Here is an 18,455-nt window from a genome sequence, read left to right as displayed (position 1 = left end):
AATTATATATTTTCATTGCCTTTAAAATGAATCGAATGAAGTTTTTGTTATCGATCATGTGTTAGTATTGTTATAACAATGGCACTAATGATATCCCACCACTACCAGTGTCGAAACAATAAACGGTTAAATTGAGAGAACTATTTTCGTCGTACGTACTTGTAATTTAATTGTATTTTTAAACATAAAAACAAACACCGGTGACCGTTAGCGCACATGCGGGTTCAATTCAAGACGTTGTACGGTGTATTATTTTGAACGGAAAACCTTAAGATAAACATGGACCGGGCAGCGGCTGGTGTCGACGGTAATGCTGAATTTATTATAGTATTCTCTGCGTTGGTGTGCTAGTTAAAATTTAAAACTAATAATAGAAGTGTATTACAGAATGTTACATGACGGCGCTACAGATTTTTGACTATTGTGGTACAGAAAGGAGTGGGTCACTGCGCGTGGACGATCTTATGGATAAATTTGCACCGTTCGTGAAAACTAACAGGTTAGTGATAATGCGTTGATAATTTAAGTAACACATTTTACGTGCGTAAAAAAACGTATAATGCGAGACTGCGATGTTGTATCTCGCCAGGAATAATCCTAATAATGAAAATTAGTAGTGATCAATGTTTATTTTGGTAGTACTATTATCTTTGCTGCTGGAGCTGTATTGCAGATCAAAATATATTTGCAATGAAAATATTTATTATATAGTTGCATGTCTAGTGCTTAGAGAGCTTGATTTGTCAGAATTCACTTGGTTGGAGTACTTAGCTATTTTTAGACCTTAGAGATGAATGACATTTTTATTTTGGGTGACTTAAACTTATATTGAATATGTACATATCTGGGAAGAATACAGCAGAATATCCTAGCTTAAGGTAATTGGATATGGAACATGTGAGTTTAAATTTCCTTTTTTTAATGCACACACAGGTGAACAACTACATATTTCATGTTGTCTTAATTAAATAAAATACAATAAGCCCCCACCACCCACCAATATTAAATTAATAATATTTTCAATAACATAACATATTTCACAACATTAAAAATTCTACTCTACGTTAAATTTTATTGTTGCTATTTACTATCAGATTAGCTTTTGTTACAACTTATGGTTACCGTAAACTGTTTTACATAATGAATTAATTTGTCTATAAGGTTTTGTAAAGCTTCATCAAGTACCTGATTCAACTCTTTGGTGTGTAAATGTTTCTTTGGTAAATAGCTCTTAAAAAGGAAGGCCTAATTTAGTTATATATTATGTTAATAGACAAAAGTGGTACATCACACCTAAGGAATGACTTATGCACGAAGAAACAGCTTTTTGCCACTCATTTGGTTTTAGCCTGTCTCTCTACTGGGCCACAAGTAATATCTACCTCCACTTTATTCTATTAAGAAAATGGCCTTTAGAGATTTATTTTTATTTTTATTGCTTAGATGGGTGGAAGAGCTCACAGCCCACCTGGTGTTAAGTAGTTACTGGAGTCCATAGACATCTATAACGTAAATGTGACACCCACCTTGAGATAAGTTCTAAGGTCTCAGTATAGTTACAACGGCTGCCCAACCCTTCAAACCGAAACGCATTACTGCTTCACGGCAGAAATAGGCAGGGTGGTGGTACCCAACCGCGCGGACTCACAAGAGGTCCTACCACCAGTAAGAGTTTTTGATATCACCACTAAAGTTCCCTGTTTGAAGAGTTTGCAGAAATTTCTACCACAAAAGAAGAAATAGTTAATACTTACACTAGGTACAGGTCTCGCTTGTTAAAATATCCAATTAAGCTAGTCTCGAAGTTACTTAGCCCATTTCTACATCAACGCTTAAAAATAGCAAACATTTCAAACGCAGAGCTAAACAAAGAGATTATGCCATTGGATAAGAGCCTCTGCAAGCCATAGTTTTTACCTCTCACCTGCTTATAGTATAAGTATTGATTGCAGATGGTATAATAAGTAAAGCTCATAAAAATAAGTAGATAGGATAGATACAGAGTATAAATATATAGAATAGATATTTCAAAACCTCTTGGTCTACTCAGAAACTGTTTTCTCTCTATGTTTTGTATGACTGTGAGTTGTGAACGAGGAATTGTCTGAGATAACCAAATGCTACCAAAGTAGTTTTGTTCGTTTGATGAGTTGTAAGATATTATTTGTGCTATAAATCATTCTATAAAAAAATCTCTTTCTGGTGTTTCTTAACATGTCCTGAATTGAATTGCTTACATACAAGTTTACATAGTCTAGTTCTTCTCTTTCTGGTGTTTCTTAACATGTCCCTATTTGGATTGCTTGCACATAAGTTTACACAGTCTAGTTTGTTAGCAACAACAATCATATATTGGATATGCAAAATTTGCTCTTATCTTCTGTGGTAGTAAATCTCGCTGACACACAAACAAAGATGCAGTTCAAAACGTCGAGCTTTGAAGAATAGTCCTTCTATTTACAATATTGTTTCTGTTTTTGTTTTATTTTTGTATAATTATGATAGTTTTGATTCTGGCTTAAAATATAATATAATTGCGTAGGTATCAGCTTGGCTCTGCCCCTGGCATTGCCGACGTCCATGAGCGACGGTAACCATTTACCATCAGGTGTGCCCTATGCTCGTGTGCTACATAAATAGCAAAGAAAAACATAATATTCACAACATCTTCACACTTCCTTGTTAAAAAAAATTCATTAAAACAATGTTTATTTTCACGTCAATTTTATGGCATCTATTTTTACATGCATGTTCTTGTACGCGTGTGGTATGTGTCATATACTGATGTCTTGTCAGTTAATTTCGTTTTCGCTCATAAGTAGGAGCAATTCTTGAAGACAGATCTTTTTGTATTAAGATTAATGGAACTGATTAAAAAATGAGTAGAAGACCAATTGTATCATGCTAATAACAAACGAAGCGACACTGGCTGACACTGTGTTTTGTCTCTTTCTAACGTATTTGAAGCCAAAGAGTCTTGTTTTAATTCAATTGAAGCATAATTCGCGGCTGCACGAACTAAAATTCTTGCAGAAATTCGTCTTCTGCAAATGAAGTTATCTGTAAGAGATTAAATTCGCGTTTGTCCAAAATGTTTCTCCTGCCTCCTCTAGTAAGCCTAGCATTTGCTGACCTAATTCCCACGGTTCGTGCAATCGATTACGTAAACAAACAATTCATTACGCGTTTAAAAAACTATGACAAACAAAAAAGAAACAATCTTAACAATTGTTAATGTTAAAAAGAAAACAATTTTTTTTATTGCTTAGATTGGTGGACGAGCTCACAGACCACCTGGTGTTAAGTGGTTACTAGAGCCCACAGACATCTACAACGTAAATGCGCCACCCACCTTGAGACATAAGTTCTAAGGTCTCAGTATAGTTACAACGGCTGCCCCACCGTTCAAACCGAAACGCATTACTGCTTCACGGAAGAAATAGGCAGGGTGGTGGTACCTACCCGTGCGGACTCCCAAGAAGTCCTACCACCAGTAAAACAAATCTAAATTTAATCATCACCACAGGTCAGAATACACGTACCTAAAATCATTACTGGACCCGGACAAGGATAACCCCGAGATAAGCGTTACAAAGCTAGCTACAGCTCTCCATCGTTACAGCGAAAGCCAGAAGACGAAGCTTGATTTCGATGAGAGGCAAGTAATCCTGCTCCTTCAGTCGATCGCTCATTGTGGACCATCGTGATGCGCCCGCCTGTGACTTTTTTTTTTGTAATTTGTAGCCACAAAGCAAGTAATAAGGTACGATTAAATATACATATATAAAACGTGACTAAGCGACAATGCGTGAACTTTACAGTAGACTAATTTAAAATTGAAATATCTGAAAATAAAACTATTTTAACGAATCCAGCGAAATGATTTTAATAGACCTAGAAATATATATTTTTTGCGCATCGAATATGGTTATTGCCTATCATTTATGTACAAAGCAGTTATTGTCGCTTAGTCACGTTTGCCTTTCAAGCGTCGATATGTATAATAAGGCTGCCTTATGTACGTGTTGGAATAAAAAATAAGTACAAATACTGTAGAATGTAGGACATGATAAATTGATGTATGCACGTAAAAAACAAACTATTGTAACAAACTAAATATAATTTTGATAAGTATCATTTATTATTCTTGTTGAAAAAAAATTTCTATAAATTGGGACATTTTATAAACATTTTTGTTGAAGTTTAAATATTTTGAAAACATAGAAATTGGTATTATAAAGGTCGTCAATAGTTATAATAGAAAATGGCTGGTCAAAAATTGTATTTAAATAATTGTCTATAGGTATTATGTAGATCATTGCAAAAATATGTAATCTATAATTCGAGAGACTAAGAAAAAAATCGAATCTACATTATTCCGATGCTGTCGTGATTGGCGTGTCATGGGTAGCGTTTAGATCGCTGGCTCGTCTCCCATGAAGAAATACATCATATCTACATACATGACATCATTCCACCGATTAAAACTGTTTACATTATTTTGTGTAACGGTTTGCAAATAGTTGCGGTGCTGGTTCCGTTTTACGAATTAAGGTTAATTCTATATAGATTATAATATTGTTTGCAGTGCACATGTCACTAGAGTTTTCGCCTAAATTTTTTTTTAAACATTACAATGCAGATATAGAGCTCGTTTTTGCTTGCACTAAATGTTTCTATAGACATGGTTGGACACAGCCAGTCACATTTAGATTTGAGGTCCTAGCGTTAACTGCATTGACCAACTTCAAGTCACATTGTCGCATCCTTCGAACCGGAAAGTATGACTGCTTCGCGATAGAAATTGGTGGGATGATACAACAAGGTCGCATTCCACTAGTAACTACTTTTGGAGCGTCGTGGCCCAAAGGATAAGACGCCCGGTGCATTCGTATCGAGCGATGCGACGGTGCCAGTGTTCGAATCCCGCAAGTTGGTAATAATTTTTCTAATGAAATACGTACCTAAAGACGTGTACTAAAAACAAACCCCAAGAAAATGCGTTATTTTTGGTAATAGATAACCACTTAATATCAGCTCGTCCGCTCAGATAAGTAAAAAAAGGGCATTTAACTCATTTATTTTCGCTCCTGTCGCTATTAAATTAAGTAAGAGAGCGGGCAGTTTGATGCTAAGCGATTCTAAATTAATGGACCATTATAATTGCTCAAGCCGGTTTGGTTATAATTAGTCCGAGAATGCGTGTACATAGAATAACTTATGCTTTTAGATCTGCAGCCCCTTCTATGCAACAGAAACTTATGTTGTTCGTTGTTTATTGCAGTTTTAATTTGAAAAGTGGACAAGCGCCCCAGGATTCCGATTCCGGTATATCAACAGATGGTGAGATAATATTCACATCTATACAGTGAAAAACTCCTTATGAAAAACCTCTTTATGGATTCTATTCGAAAAATGCAATCCAATTTCTATATTCGCGGATATTCGAACCGTCGACGCCCTAGACACGTCCTTACGGATCCATCAGATCCAATAACCTTTGTATTAGACGCCTTCAGCTTTAACACTAGGGACAGACTTAGGGACCCCGGTAACCGTACTCGTTGAACTCGACAAAGAGTTCGACGTGCAACCTAACCCATGAATCAGCTCGCTGAGTTTCTCGCCGGATCTTCTCAGCGGGTCGCGATTCCGATTGGGTAGTAGATTCATTCGCGAAGCAGTTGCTTGAGTTGTTAGGTCTCCTTCGGAGGCGCTCGGGCAGCTGCAAGCAAATCCCACCCCTTCTGGCTGAGCCTTTGCTCGCCCACCTGTCCTGGTGAAACTGGAAAGGCCTCCAGGCCACCAGTGATCTTTTTTTTATTTTTATTGCTTAAATGGGTGGACGAGCTCACAGCTCATCTGGTGTTAAGTAGTAACTGGAGCCCATAGACATCTACAACGTAAATGCGCCACCCACATTGAGATATATATTCGGAGGACTCAAGTATAGTTACAACGGCTGCCCCACCCTTCAAACCGAAACGCATTACTGCTTCACGGCAGAAATACGTGGGGTGGTGGTACCTACCTGCGGGGACTCACATGAAGTCCTACCACCAGTTAAAACTTCAATCCTAAAAAAAAACTACTCAACATAACAACACAAACAAAAAAAAAAAAACATCAAATTTACACACAAAAATATATAAATTTCTAAATTTAATGTTTGGATACTATATAGCGAGTGCACCAATATCAGATTTCGTTTACAAGATGTGGTGCCTGAAGCCTAATAAACCTTACTAACCGTAAGCCTGGTCTCGTAGGGTTCCAACTCTTGGAGGAGCTGCAAAGCGAGCTCCGGGAGAAGGCCCACTTGGCCCAGCAGCTCCGTTCACAGCTCGACTTCACGGACCGCCAGCACGAGGAGGCGCTCGCCGCGCTCACCGCCGAGCGAGACTCCATGCGATCCCATCTCAGCATGTAAGTTACAGTCCGCATTCGAACTAAACATTGTTTGTTACGCGCTGAGGGTTCGGGATAAATAAAATTTCACCAAAGTACAACTAAGAACTGTATTCGACACTTTGAACACTTAAAACACTCAACAAACACTTTAAAACTCTCAATTCGCTTGTTCGCTGTTTCGCTTCGTGTAGTTCCGATTACTGACTGCGTGCCATCTCTGCAACCTTCGATCAACAATAGTAACTAGATTTCGGGTCGGTGCATAAAATCCGTCTCGACAAATAACAGCGCACTTGAAATGTGAGCTCTTATTTTGTTTAGTTCACTTCAAACACAGCCAATGTCAACCCGTCTCACAATACCGCAGTGTGTATTCAAAAGTTGCAAAAATAAGGCCCGAAAAAGCAATTTAACGGCGGGAGTATCTTACTTTCGGTAAGTACATGAAGTATAAACTATATTGTAAGCTTTAAACTTATAAATAATATTAAATTTTGAACAAAATTACCGATTTTTAACCACCGCTACAAATGTTGGCCAAGGCTCGGCCAACACATGGACAAACTTTTGCTTAACAGAACAGTAAATGCATGGAGTAGATTTGTGTTGTAATAATTTTTTAAAATTTGTTAGCAGCACTTCAAAATTAGTTGGTTAAAATTGGTTAATGCTGCTTTTGTGTCTGTTTGTTGGACTCTCATTAGATACTTAGCTTTCCATTTTTATTTTAGCTTTCCTAGCAATCACGTGTGCAGAATGGATCTCGATTGTCGCCAGAGAAACAAGAGATGATTTTTATAAGCCAGCTAAGAACTCCGCTTATTGACACTGGACATCTTTGCCTTCCGTGCTCACGGCTACTGAAATGTGGCCGAAACATTGTAATAAAAATACCACGCTTGAAACCGTTTAAACGTTGTTTTATTATGTGCACTGGTCGCGAAAACTTAAAAATATATATTACACAAAAACGTAACGCTAATAAAATATTAAGTAATGTATAGATACTAACAAACATACATTTCCAAAACATAAAAAGTAAACAACTAAACTTTTACTTTAATTCATTAATAAATTATTTTAGTGTTAAGCGCGACTCCCTTATTTCCTGTAGTAAATAGAAATCGGCATTTCAAGAAGCAAAAATAAATAAAGCAAAACGATGTTAGTTCTCAGAGCAATTAAGGGAAAAGTTACTTTATTTGTTGCGCGTTAAGATTGATTTAACATTAAAAGTTGTTTAAAATATGTCTTTTTATTGGTAAGTGACAGGAGTAATTTATTGCTTTGCTCGTTTTATGTGACGAATGATCGTAAGTATTAGATAATGTTTTGGAGATTTGTGACTTTATTACTAGGTGCCATAGTTGTTATTAGTTTGAAAGTAAAAGTGTTTCAAAACTTTTTTCTCCGTTTGTTAATAAACGAATGTAGCTATATAAGTATATATTCACGCGGACAGTTTTTGCTTTAATTTTGTACGTATCCCTTTATCTAGTAACTATTGTTGATCGAAGTCTGCAACGCTTTTATAGCCGATACCTCATCCCTAGAATTATCGAGAATATTCCACACATATCTAGTCGAGGTTTCCGCTATCTGACAATAGATGGCGTTGTACTTCTCGGACGTTCTAGGCTCTACTAGATCCTTCGATATTCGTTCGACTATTCGGCGATAGATGACGTTACTCTTACCGGCGTAACAATATCAAACGGAAGAAACACTAAATATACAAAATAAAACAAATCACACAACTTCACTCCTCGCGTTTCCGCCAAAAATTCGTAATGTTTACGCGCAGCCTGCGGGAGGAGAACGCGGCGCTGACGCACGCCCGACGCGACTACGAGGAGGCGACCGACCGGCTGCTGGCCAGCGAGAGGGCCCTGGGCGACGTGCGCCGGGACCTGGACACCAGCAGGCGCCGGGCGAGGGTGCTGCACGAACAAGTTACCACTTTAGAGAATGAGGTATGCTTACGAAGACATTCACTAGTCTACATGCACTGCCATTGTGCCTGCTACTGTCGCGGTGCACTGATAATAATCACGTTATGACTCCTATGGACTCCACTTGTAAAGATGGACTGCTTAGAATTAAAAAAAAACACTTAAGATTTCACATCTGTCTCGGTTACATCGAGTTATGATCCATTCTACTATCCCTACCTCTAAGAGTTGTGTAGACCAGATGTCTGATGATGATTTTTTGTGCATATTTCACTTCACGTTGTGGTCTTTGGAAATTAGAAACTAATTAGATGAGCTCGCTGTCACACCTCACCATCTTTCTATCTCATTCTCATATCTATTCTTAGTCTGAAATAATACTACAGGAGTAGCCAAGTATGTACATCCATTAAATCTCTATATATAAAAATGAATTGCTGTTCGTTAGTCTCGCTAAAACTCGAGAACGGCTGAACCGATTTGGCTAATTTTGATCTTGAATTGTTTGTGGAAGTCCAGAATAGGTTCAAAAGGTAGATAAATATGAGAATGCTCGGAATTAAATAAAAATAACAATTTTGTTTTTCCTTTGATGAGTTAACCCCCGTCACACGGATTCCTTTTGTTTGTTTTAAGTTTATTTTATACAAACGTTTAGGTCTTTTATTTATCGATTGAGGCACTACGAAGTCTGCCGGGTCAGCTAGTATCAAAATAAATGATACTTAAGCGAGAAATCTTTATTTACTTTTGAACATTGTTAATATTAATTATAAAACAAATTAAAATTTGGAGGGTAGGTGAACATTTTTATCCTCGACGGTGATTAAATAAAAGTATCCGTAAATCAAAGTTATTGTTAGTCTCAGCAGATCAGATTGAAATTCAACTATAATTAATTGAAATTATAGGTTTGTACGCTATTGTGATTCTATTGTCAAAGACTATATTATACTTCTATGATCACATATTTAGCCAACACTACACCTTAGACAAATATTAATAAAGACAAACAATATTTAATCTAATCTCAATTTGACCACAGACTATAAGCAATAAGAAAAGTTTGAGAATAAACAAATAGTATGCATGCGTGTGTGCGTCATACATGGTGTGTAATGTTTTTATTATTGATTTAATGTATTGTTATGCATAATTTAAAAAAACATTAACATTTTGCACTCCTTTTCTATATTCTATATAAGTGTGGGAAATTTCATACTCCTCCGTCTGCACAATTTTCGTTAAAAGGGGTACAAAGTTTTTGAAGCTATACTTCTTTAAGCGCGTTATGAAAAATTGATGAGAGTGAAATATTACGATGCGCGCGCACCGTGACACAAAATTAACAGAATGAAGTTGCCCACTAAATCGCTCATTACAATACAACCGACGTAACTTGGCGGGTCTGAATATAGCCGCAGGTGAACTTTCCGAACCGTACCGAGAATTACCGAATTTATACGATGTCAAGAAAAGGGATGTCCAATATGCGTGTTTGAGGATATATATATTTTTTTTATGGATGTTGTTTAATCGATTTTTTTTTCAAATTGATTAAAATTAAAAAAAAAAGTAATAAATTTAATAAAAATAAAGTATAACTTGTTACGCGCGTTCGTAAGTACACGCACCCTTTTTTGCTTCAGGTATTAATATGTATATGGATCCTTTCAGAAATTGACCTTACAAGAGCTGTTGTCGAAGTCTAAGGACGAGTGCCACCGCATCAACGACATGTACGCCTCGCGACAGTCCGCGCTGCTCGAGGAGAACGAGACGCTCAAGAGCGAGCACGCCGACCTCACGGCGCGGCTGCAGGACCACAACGAGTTCATGCAGCAAATCATCAAGGAAAAGGCACGTCCACACTGTTTACACCACAAGCTCACGAAAACAAACGAACGTATAATTTAATCTCGTAATAACTGTCAGGGAACCGACTAAAATTCCCTTTTTCCTAATCCACGCCATCTATCCGAAACCGAAACGTATTACAGCTTCACGGCAGAAATAGGCAGGGCGGTGGTACCTACCCGCGCGGACTCACAAGAGGTCCGACCACCAGTAAAAATAGCAATAAATTATGCGACTAAGAAGAGAAAAATCATGTACTGAGCCGTTTCGTCTGATCATTTAGATTTTAAAAATATATATATCGACGCTTGAAAGGCAAACGTGACTAAGCGACAATGCGTGAACTTTACAGTAGACTAATTTAAAGTCGAAATACCTGAAAAAAAAATTATTTTAACGAATCTAGCTGTAGGGTTGAAATTATTTTAATAGACCTAGAAATATATATATTTTGCGCATTGAATATGGTTATTGCCTATCATTTATGTACAAAGCAGTTATTGTCGCTTAGTCACGTTTGCCTTTCAAGCGTCGATATGAATCGTATCGTATGTCGTATCACTCTTGTCAGAGCGGTCGTGGTCGTCATCCAGCATCGTTGCTGTGGGCAGATGCTATGCGCCTCACGAGCAATAGCCACTCCTCCCGGTCTGTGGTGAGCCTGGCACACGCATATATGAAACACTTGTATAATTCTGGTAATACAATTCCAGGTGCTGCTAGAGATGGAATTGAAAGACGTTCTCAACAAATCGAACCAAACCCACACGCGCATGGACCGCTCTATAGACATCAGCTACACTGACGATCAGATGCTGACCGCATTGGACAGTCTCAACGCTGACAGCAGGTTCACTCAAGGTAGCTAGTTAATAACGACAATATTTTGAAGGGAAACTTCTTTAGAATCGTTGTAATTTCAAACTCGATGAAACGAAAAAATAAGTCCATAGAGACACAAACACATAATTGTATAGGATTCAGCCGGCGAGAGAATGAGACAGAACACATTAGACGTTTTCAGTATAGTGTTTTTTTTTAATACAGCGCCATCTATGAGATTTTTTAATCCTAACGTGTGTATGAAACCTCTTGTGGTGAATTTTAATTTAGGATTATACGTGAAGTTAAAATATCAATTCACAGAGGGCGTTACCTCATACTATAAAAGATGATTTACAATTATTATTTACTCATGACAAAATTTTACATATACTTAAACCTTTAGGATAATTAATTGTATTTTAATTTTTTAAGGTTTCACTTCTACCACGTGTGGATTGCACACATACTTTTTTTAAATATATTTTCTATTTATTCGCTTTTGTGCCTTATGTGCACTAAATTTAGGGCTTTGTTGTATCATTAGTATCAACAAGTATGAATGCGTATATGTGCTGGGATTTGTTCATGAAAATTGTATCTAAGGATAGATTATTCATGCAACAAGTTAATTTACGAACTTTGAGGGTAGGTGCCTATCACCAGGCGACTCGGAAGCTCATCTGTATGTTTAAAGCAGTATATAATGTTTTAATGAATAATTTTATTAACTAAATTCGATAGAATTCGATGTCTGTATGCGAGAAGGAACCATTAATAACATTATAGGACAAGTATAGAAAAATATATGTTTGTTAGTCAAACATATGTTTTGCATAACACCATCCAATTTATAATTCTCATTAATTTTTTGCTTGCTAACACCAGCTCATTAGGTAAACTATGTAACGTTGTTTCCTAGAAAATCGTATATTAGACGAGGAGTCGTTTACGAACGCGCTAAGAGATGATCAGGGGCGCTCAACGAACATGTCCCTATTCGACGAGATACGGCTCAGCTTCTGCAACGTTTCTCGTCACAACGTCACCGGAGCGCTCACTGACAGGAGTCTATATCAATGTCACGATGACAGCTCGTTCACTGCCGTCTTCGCTCAGACCGACAACCGTGAAGCATCCGATTCTAATCCCAAAACTGTCATCACAACTGAAATGAAATGTCACCAAGATACAGTATCACATAATGACGTCACAGCAGAAGAAAAGTTTGTATATAATTGCACTCGAGTACATAACGATCTTTGTGAGAATTTAAACAGAAGCGCGAGTAGCGTGGTGGACGTAATCGAAGCCAAACGAAGGCGTTCAATCACAATCGGAACTCAAACTATGAGCATTGTAATTAATACAATCGATAAAGAAACTAGGATAATTGAGACCGACAAAAATGACTCTTACCACAATAGTCATAAAGTTAAAATTGACAAATCAACGAATACAGAATGTAAAACGCAACGTTATCCCATTGAAACTATAGTTGAAACGCGATCGATCGTAACGCAGACCGACGAAAATGATTCTAATGTCAATAACGTTACGGCTCAAAAATGTATTGAATGTGAAATGAAATGTAATTATACGGCCAAATTGGAAAGGGACCTGAGACATTCGCGTCGTAGTCTCGACGAACTACAAACAGAATTGCGTCGCTACGAGGACAGCTTAGCTTCGCTACAGAACTACGCAGACGAGAATGACTCGATAAACAATCAATTAAGAACTTCAGTTAAAGAGTTACAATCAAAAATACATTTACTGGAGAAGGCTTGTGCGAAACAAAAGGAATCTATTGAAAGCTTCGAACTTGAAACAAAGTCTCGTGTGCGACATGAGAAGATAAATGGTAATTGAAACGTGATGGTAGAGAACTGTGTTTAGTCTTTTGTTGTCTTGGGACGGTTCCAATGTAGATTGTATTTGATTTTAGATGTGTGTTGTAGAAATAGTAATGTATTGTAGTTTAATAGTGGATTTGGTGGATTATATATTAGGTTATTAATTAGAATTTAAAATAATATATAATTCGAGAGGTGAAAAGCTATTTGTTTTAAGCGATATTTTTGAAATATAACAGGAGAGTCATTTAAAATTTTGGAAAAAATATAATAACACCAAAAATTTTCTTCGGCTATTTAAATGGAGTAAGCTTAAATGAAGATCAATTAAAAACATCGAATTGTTGATGCTAATACAAAATAAAACGCACCTTTAATTACAAAAATCAATTTCACCTTCACCCCTCGATATATAGATAATAGTGGACTTGATAGACGTTATTCAGTAAACCCGTCTTGTATTCAGATATAAATAAAAAACTTCTTTAAATAAATTTTTAACAATCTGGACAGTTTTGATGAAATTTTTATTTTAAATAAATATTATTAAAGTACTGTATTGTGAAAGCCATTCTTGAATTCACGGGAACAAACTTATAAAACTTCATCAAAATCGGTCCAGTCGTTTAAGAGGAGTTCACTAACATGCACACGGACAAGAATTATTTAAATATTAAAATATATGTATAATGTATGTAACAATATGAACATAATTTTTTAGATAATACATCGGTGGCCACACAAGTAGACCAGCCATGTGCAGACTGCGAGAGAAGACTGACCACTACTGCTAATAGAAGTCTGAGAAGCTTTTTTTGGTAAATATAATAATCTGTTTTTAAACAAGCTTTCGGTATGTTTGTTTGTATGTAGCACAGAATCTTTGAACATAATTTTCACCGATTTCAAAATGTCTGATTAACTTGACAATTAATACACCCTTATCGCTCTAATATTTTGAACAGTAGCAAAAGGATATAGATGATTAATTTTTTAGTTTCGTTACAAATTAGCGTGTTTTTATGAATATTTCTTTTTAAAAATCATTTTAGTATTTCATTTAGATCACAGTAAAATTGTAATTTTTATTAGTGACACATAAAATCGAAGTCTTGAAATTGTATCCTATTAAGTCAAGTGTAAATTTATACTTTTATGCTAGAAACAAATATGTCTCTAGTAAAATTAGGCTCATGGTTTCAATAACTCGAAGAGTATATGACGTATGCTCACTTTATTTTAAGGGTTTTGTTACTTAAATCCGTATAAGATAATGTATTATATTTAGTCCAATACATTTTGTATTTGAATGATTAAATTTATCAAACAAGTGACAATTGAAAATGTTGCCAATGTATAAAAATGCCAAATAATATTAGGCATTTGTGTAGTCTATCTCTATACTGTTTATGTTACAATTTCTCTACAGGTTTTTTTTATTGCATTGATAGGTGTTCGTGCTCACAGCCCACCTGGTGTGAAGTGAGAGCCCATAGACATCTATAACGTAAATGCCGCCACCCACCTTGAGATATAAGTATTAACGTCTCAGTTTTTACAGTACAACAGCTGCCCCGCTCTTCAAACCGAAACGCATTACTGCTTCACGGCAGAAATAGGCAGGGTGGTGGTACCTACCCGCGCAGACTCGCATGACGTCCCACCACCAGTAATTACGCAAATTATAATTTTTTGAATTTTGCGGGTTTGATTTTTATTACACGTTATGTTATTCCTTCACCGCGGAAGTCAATCGTGAACATTTGTTGAGTACGTATTTCATTAGAAAAATTGGTACCCGCCTGCGGTATTCGAACACCGGTGCATCGCTACACACGAATGCACCGGACGTCTTATCCTTTAGGCCACGACGACTGCACGTTATGTTAACGCTTTCTCCCCATTATGATTCCAGGGATTCGATAAAGTGCCTGTTCCAAATGTTCGCTATCATATGCTTCGCGTGCGCCGTGGTCGTGCTGTACGGGGTGACGAGGCGGACCCAGGCGCAGTGCGGGCGCGAGCCGGTACCCTGGAAATGGTTCAGACCACAGGAGGTCATGGACATGCTGTTCCGGATAGAGTACTTGGCCGATGTGCCTATGTAGCTGTATGATGTCGATTTATTACGCTACGTTCTTTGGTTGCTGCAGTGTGCTTAGTGCGAGTTTTTTAACGCTCTCGATAGCGTAAAAGTTAACACATATTTATATGGAATAGGGGTCGTTTGCCTACGTTTGCCGCTAGGGGCGCTGTTCCAACTGCATACAAAATTGGGCTAACTTTTACGCTATCGAGAAAGTTAAAAAACTCGCACTAAGCACACTGCTGTTTTGTTAAGGCGTGACGTATATATAAATTGTAATTGATCAATGGGTATATTTTTAATATATATAAAAACACAATAGCAAATCATTTAATTTGACTACATCATACAAATTAGCGAAATTATTTTCAATATCCTCATTTCAATTTGTTTTGTTATCATTTTATTTGTTACGTTTCGCTCACGTCCAGGCTGCTTAAAGAATTTTAAACTGAATTCTATTTTGAAGAAAAAATGTCCCATTTTTTTCAAAATAGAATAGTTTTCCTATGAAAATTAATGTTGTTGTCAGAAAATAAAAAAAATTAAGATTGATATTATTTCATTATGACGTAAGTTAATTAATCGAAATTTCTGTACTGCCGCCCGATTGGTTTTTCCGTTGATAACGAAGAGAAATCTAAAAGTTAAATGTTTTAAAATTGAAGGTATTAATTTAAAAAGTGGCTGTGGATCAAGACCAAAGTTGTTTGTTATAAGTTTTTAGAATACATCAGAACCTTAATTTTCGCTACAGCTAAACCTCGTTAGTTGAAGTCCGAAAAAAAATTAACTTAGATAGGTAATTCATATTATTATATAAAACTTAATTTGTACGTTTTAATTGATTTAATTTATTTTTAATATTTCTTTGTAATTGTTCGAGTCCTAGTTAAATTTTAAAAGAAAAGGATGTTTACAATTTCATACGGTAAAATTTTTTGTCTTCCTTTTTTGTTATTGTAATTTAGTTTTAGTTTGCATGTTCAAGAATGTAAGTTAATTTTTATCGAAAAAAAAAAAAAAAAGTTTGTCTATTATCTGAATGGTCTTGACAAGAACCGTTGTGTTTAACTTCGACTAATCTATGCGAAAATTGCTTGACTTTATTCAAATTGTTTTTTTTTTTTAAAGCGAAATGATGTAAGATACCTTTCGTATTTTGTATATAAACAAAATGACGTTCCTTCTACAAATAGAATGCCAGATCCCAGATGTCCAGTAAAATCGCCAGACCTGTGATAAAACAGTGCCAGTTAGAAATGTAATTTTAAAATTATTTAGTTTTATTAACACAGTGACCGAATGTTATAAATAATGCCTGTTGTTGCCAATAATTTGACACTAATAGATGAAGAGTTTGGAATAATATAACATAGGATATGATAGTGTGTTAAAAGTTTACAGTTGACGACAAATAAGAATGACAGTCCTCTGTGACTAAAGTTTCTTTCTTTTTAATTCAGAAATTTGGTATTTCATTATATCTTGAATATGTTTCTTGTGTCGTGTGCGTTGCTCTGACGAAGAGTTACTAACGAAAAATCTTTGGACGCCTCAACTGATCTAAATTAATGCATTATCATCATTTTCAAACAGTCATACTGTATCTATAAATAAAAATTCAGACTCCTTTTTAAAAAAAGGTATTTTTTGCACTAACAACAAAAACAAGATTTAAAATTTCTCAAAATAGTTTAGTTGTAATTTTTTATGTCCCATAATTATTATAAAAAATCAAAACTTATCATCAAAAGAATATGCATAGGACATTTCAAATTGTATTCTGGTAACAACGAATGCTTGTAAGATTTAAAAGAATTATAACTGAATTATAATGTGTTCAATGTTTACAAAATAGTCGTTTGAAGAAATTAATTAAACATCTAGTTATAGTTTTGAGTAATGTGCAAATGATTTCTTGAAACTACTTTAAAATTGCTTATTAGTGTAATCAATGTTGACAATTTTCTCTTAAATATGGTTTTACAAGCATTTATTAGATTAATATGTATAATAATGTGCATTTAATGTTTGCATTTAAAAATTAAACCAAGCTTACAATAACTTAGCTAACGGTCAGTTTTTTACGAATAATAATATAAATAATTATTACTTAATTCGTTTATTGTAATTTGTGTAAATAAATTTAAAAATGTTAGTAAATCGCATTTATGTTTTAACCAAATAAAGATTAATTATAAGGTGTACAAGGATTTTTTTATTTGTTTGTTTGTACGCGAATTAATTTGTAGCTACGTCCCTAGGATAGATTTTTTTATTTTTTTATTTATAAGTACCGGCGAAGGCGGACTTTCAACACGTACTGCGGTACCGTGGGTTTGGTGTAGTCGGTGTGGTGGAGCTTGATGGGGTTTAGTAGGTAGTCAGTTTTGCGGGGCAAATGTCTCGCGCGCCTTTTTCAAAGCGTAGTCTCCTGTGAGAAATTGGGGGAGGTGGACCTCGGTCCTTCTCTTTTCCCCCTTTTCCTCTCTGGAGGCGCCGGAGTCAGACATAACCCGACATAATCCGTAAATGGATTCCCCAGCGTTAAAAAAAAGCGATCGATTTTATTATGAATTTTCAAACTTCCAGTCACCCTAAAAAAATTTATATACATTCTGCATTAAAAATGCCCTTATAGAAATTTTGATCTTATGTAATTCACCTGTAATAGAAAAAATATGGGAATTTGGAGTTTTTTTATGTATCTTTTGTTAATATTACAGTCGTTGAGTCGACTACTCACGGTGCAACTGGTGTTAAGTGATCATAGTAGATCACTGCTCGGTTACGCTGACGTCAAGGCTATCAGCTAAGGTAGGAAAAAAGGCCTATGACAACGCGGTAGACAGCGGCTTGGCTCTGCCCCTAGCATTGCTGAAGTCCATGTCGATGGTACCACTCACCATCAGGTGGTATGATCATCTGCCTACAAGGACAATAAAAAAAAACCGACCTGAATGCCACCTTGAGATATGGTTTTAGGTAGATTGCATATTTCAATAAACGAAAAAAAATATTTAGGAATGTCCGTTTAACAAAATTCCGTTAGAAATACAGCAACAGTAAATAGAAAAGTTTGAATAGGAACTTAAGCCAAATGTAGATTGTATAACATACAAGTTCAGGTTATAGGTTCACTGCGAACTGGAGTTGTACTGTTCTCGGTCTACTTGTTAAGGCATTGAAAGTGCAAATATCATTTAAAAGAAATATTTTCAAATTTCTCCCTTCCCGCATTTCGTTTTCGGTAACTCCTTATCGTCTCCATTTCAATACCAAACAATAACCAAAGGTTAAACTAGATATATTAATTTATTTTTTGGCAATCTGGCCACGCTTTCACAGTGCTGTATGAAAACAGGAAAAAGTAACACGCTGGTTTCTTTTCGCATTGGCAGTTGCCATCTTCTGTTTTTCTTTAACCCTCAGACACAGCCCACTGAGTTTCTCGCCGGATCTTCTCAG

General features: G+C 35.9%; 1 protein-coding gene across 2 annotated transcripts; it reads left to right on the top strand.

The window, feature by feature from the left end:
• The first annotated feature begins 63 nt into the window (after positions 1–63).
• LOC101736479 (uncharacterized) lies at positions 64–17,197 on the top strand. Of its 2 annotated transcripts, XM_021348599.3 has the most exons (11): positions 64–307; positions 388–499; positions 3,527–3,658; positions 5,285–5,343; positions 6,270–6,426; positions 8,216–8,384; positions 10,041–10,223; positions 10,934–11,081; positions 11,965–12,906; positions 13,620–13,716; positions 14,814–17,197. In XM_021348599.3, exons 1-11 carry the CDS (start codon positions 280–282, stop codon positions 15,004–15,006), a joined length of 2,220 nt encoding a protein of 739 aa, XP_021204274.2. In that variant the 5' UTR covers positions 64–279; the 3' UTR covers positions 15,007–17,197. The 2 variants fall into 2 exon arrangements, with proteins under 2 accessions (XP_021204274.2, XP_004927127.2); XM_004927070.5 differs by lacking the exon at positions 11,965–12,906.
• The last annotated feature ends 1,258 nt before the right edge of the window (positions 17,198–18,455 follow it).

This window comes from Bombyx mori, chromosome 8 (genome assembly GCF_030269925.1).
Source record: "Bombyx mori chromosome 8, ASM3026992v2".
NCBI classification, from domain to species: domain Eukaryota; kingdom Metazoa; phylum Arthropoda; class Insecta; order Lepidoptera; family Bombycidae; genus Bombyx; species Bombyx mori.
Note: the sequence above shows the minus strand (reverse complement) of the source record. Positions and strands in the feature narration are given on the sequence as shown.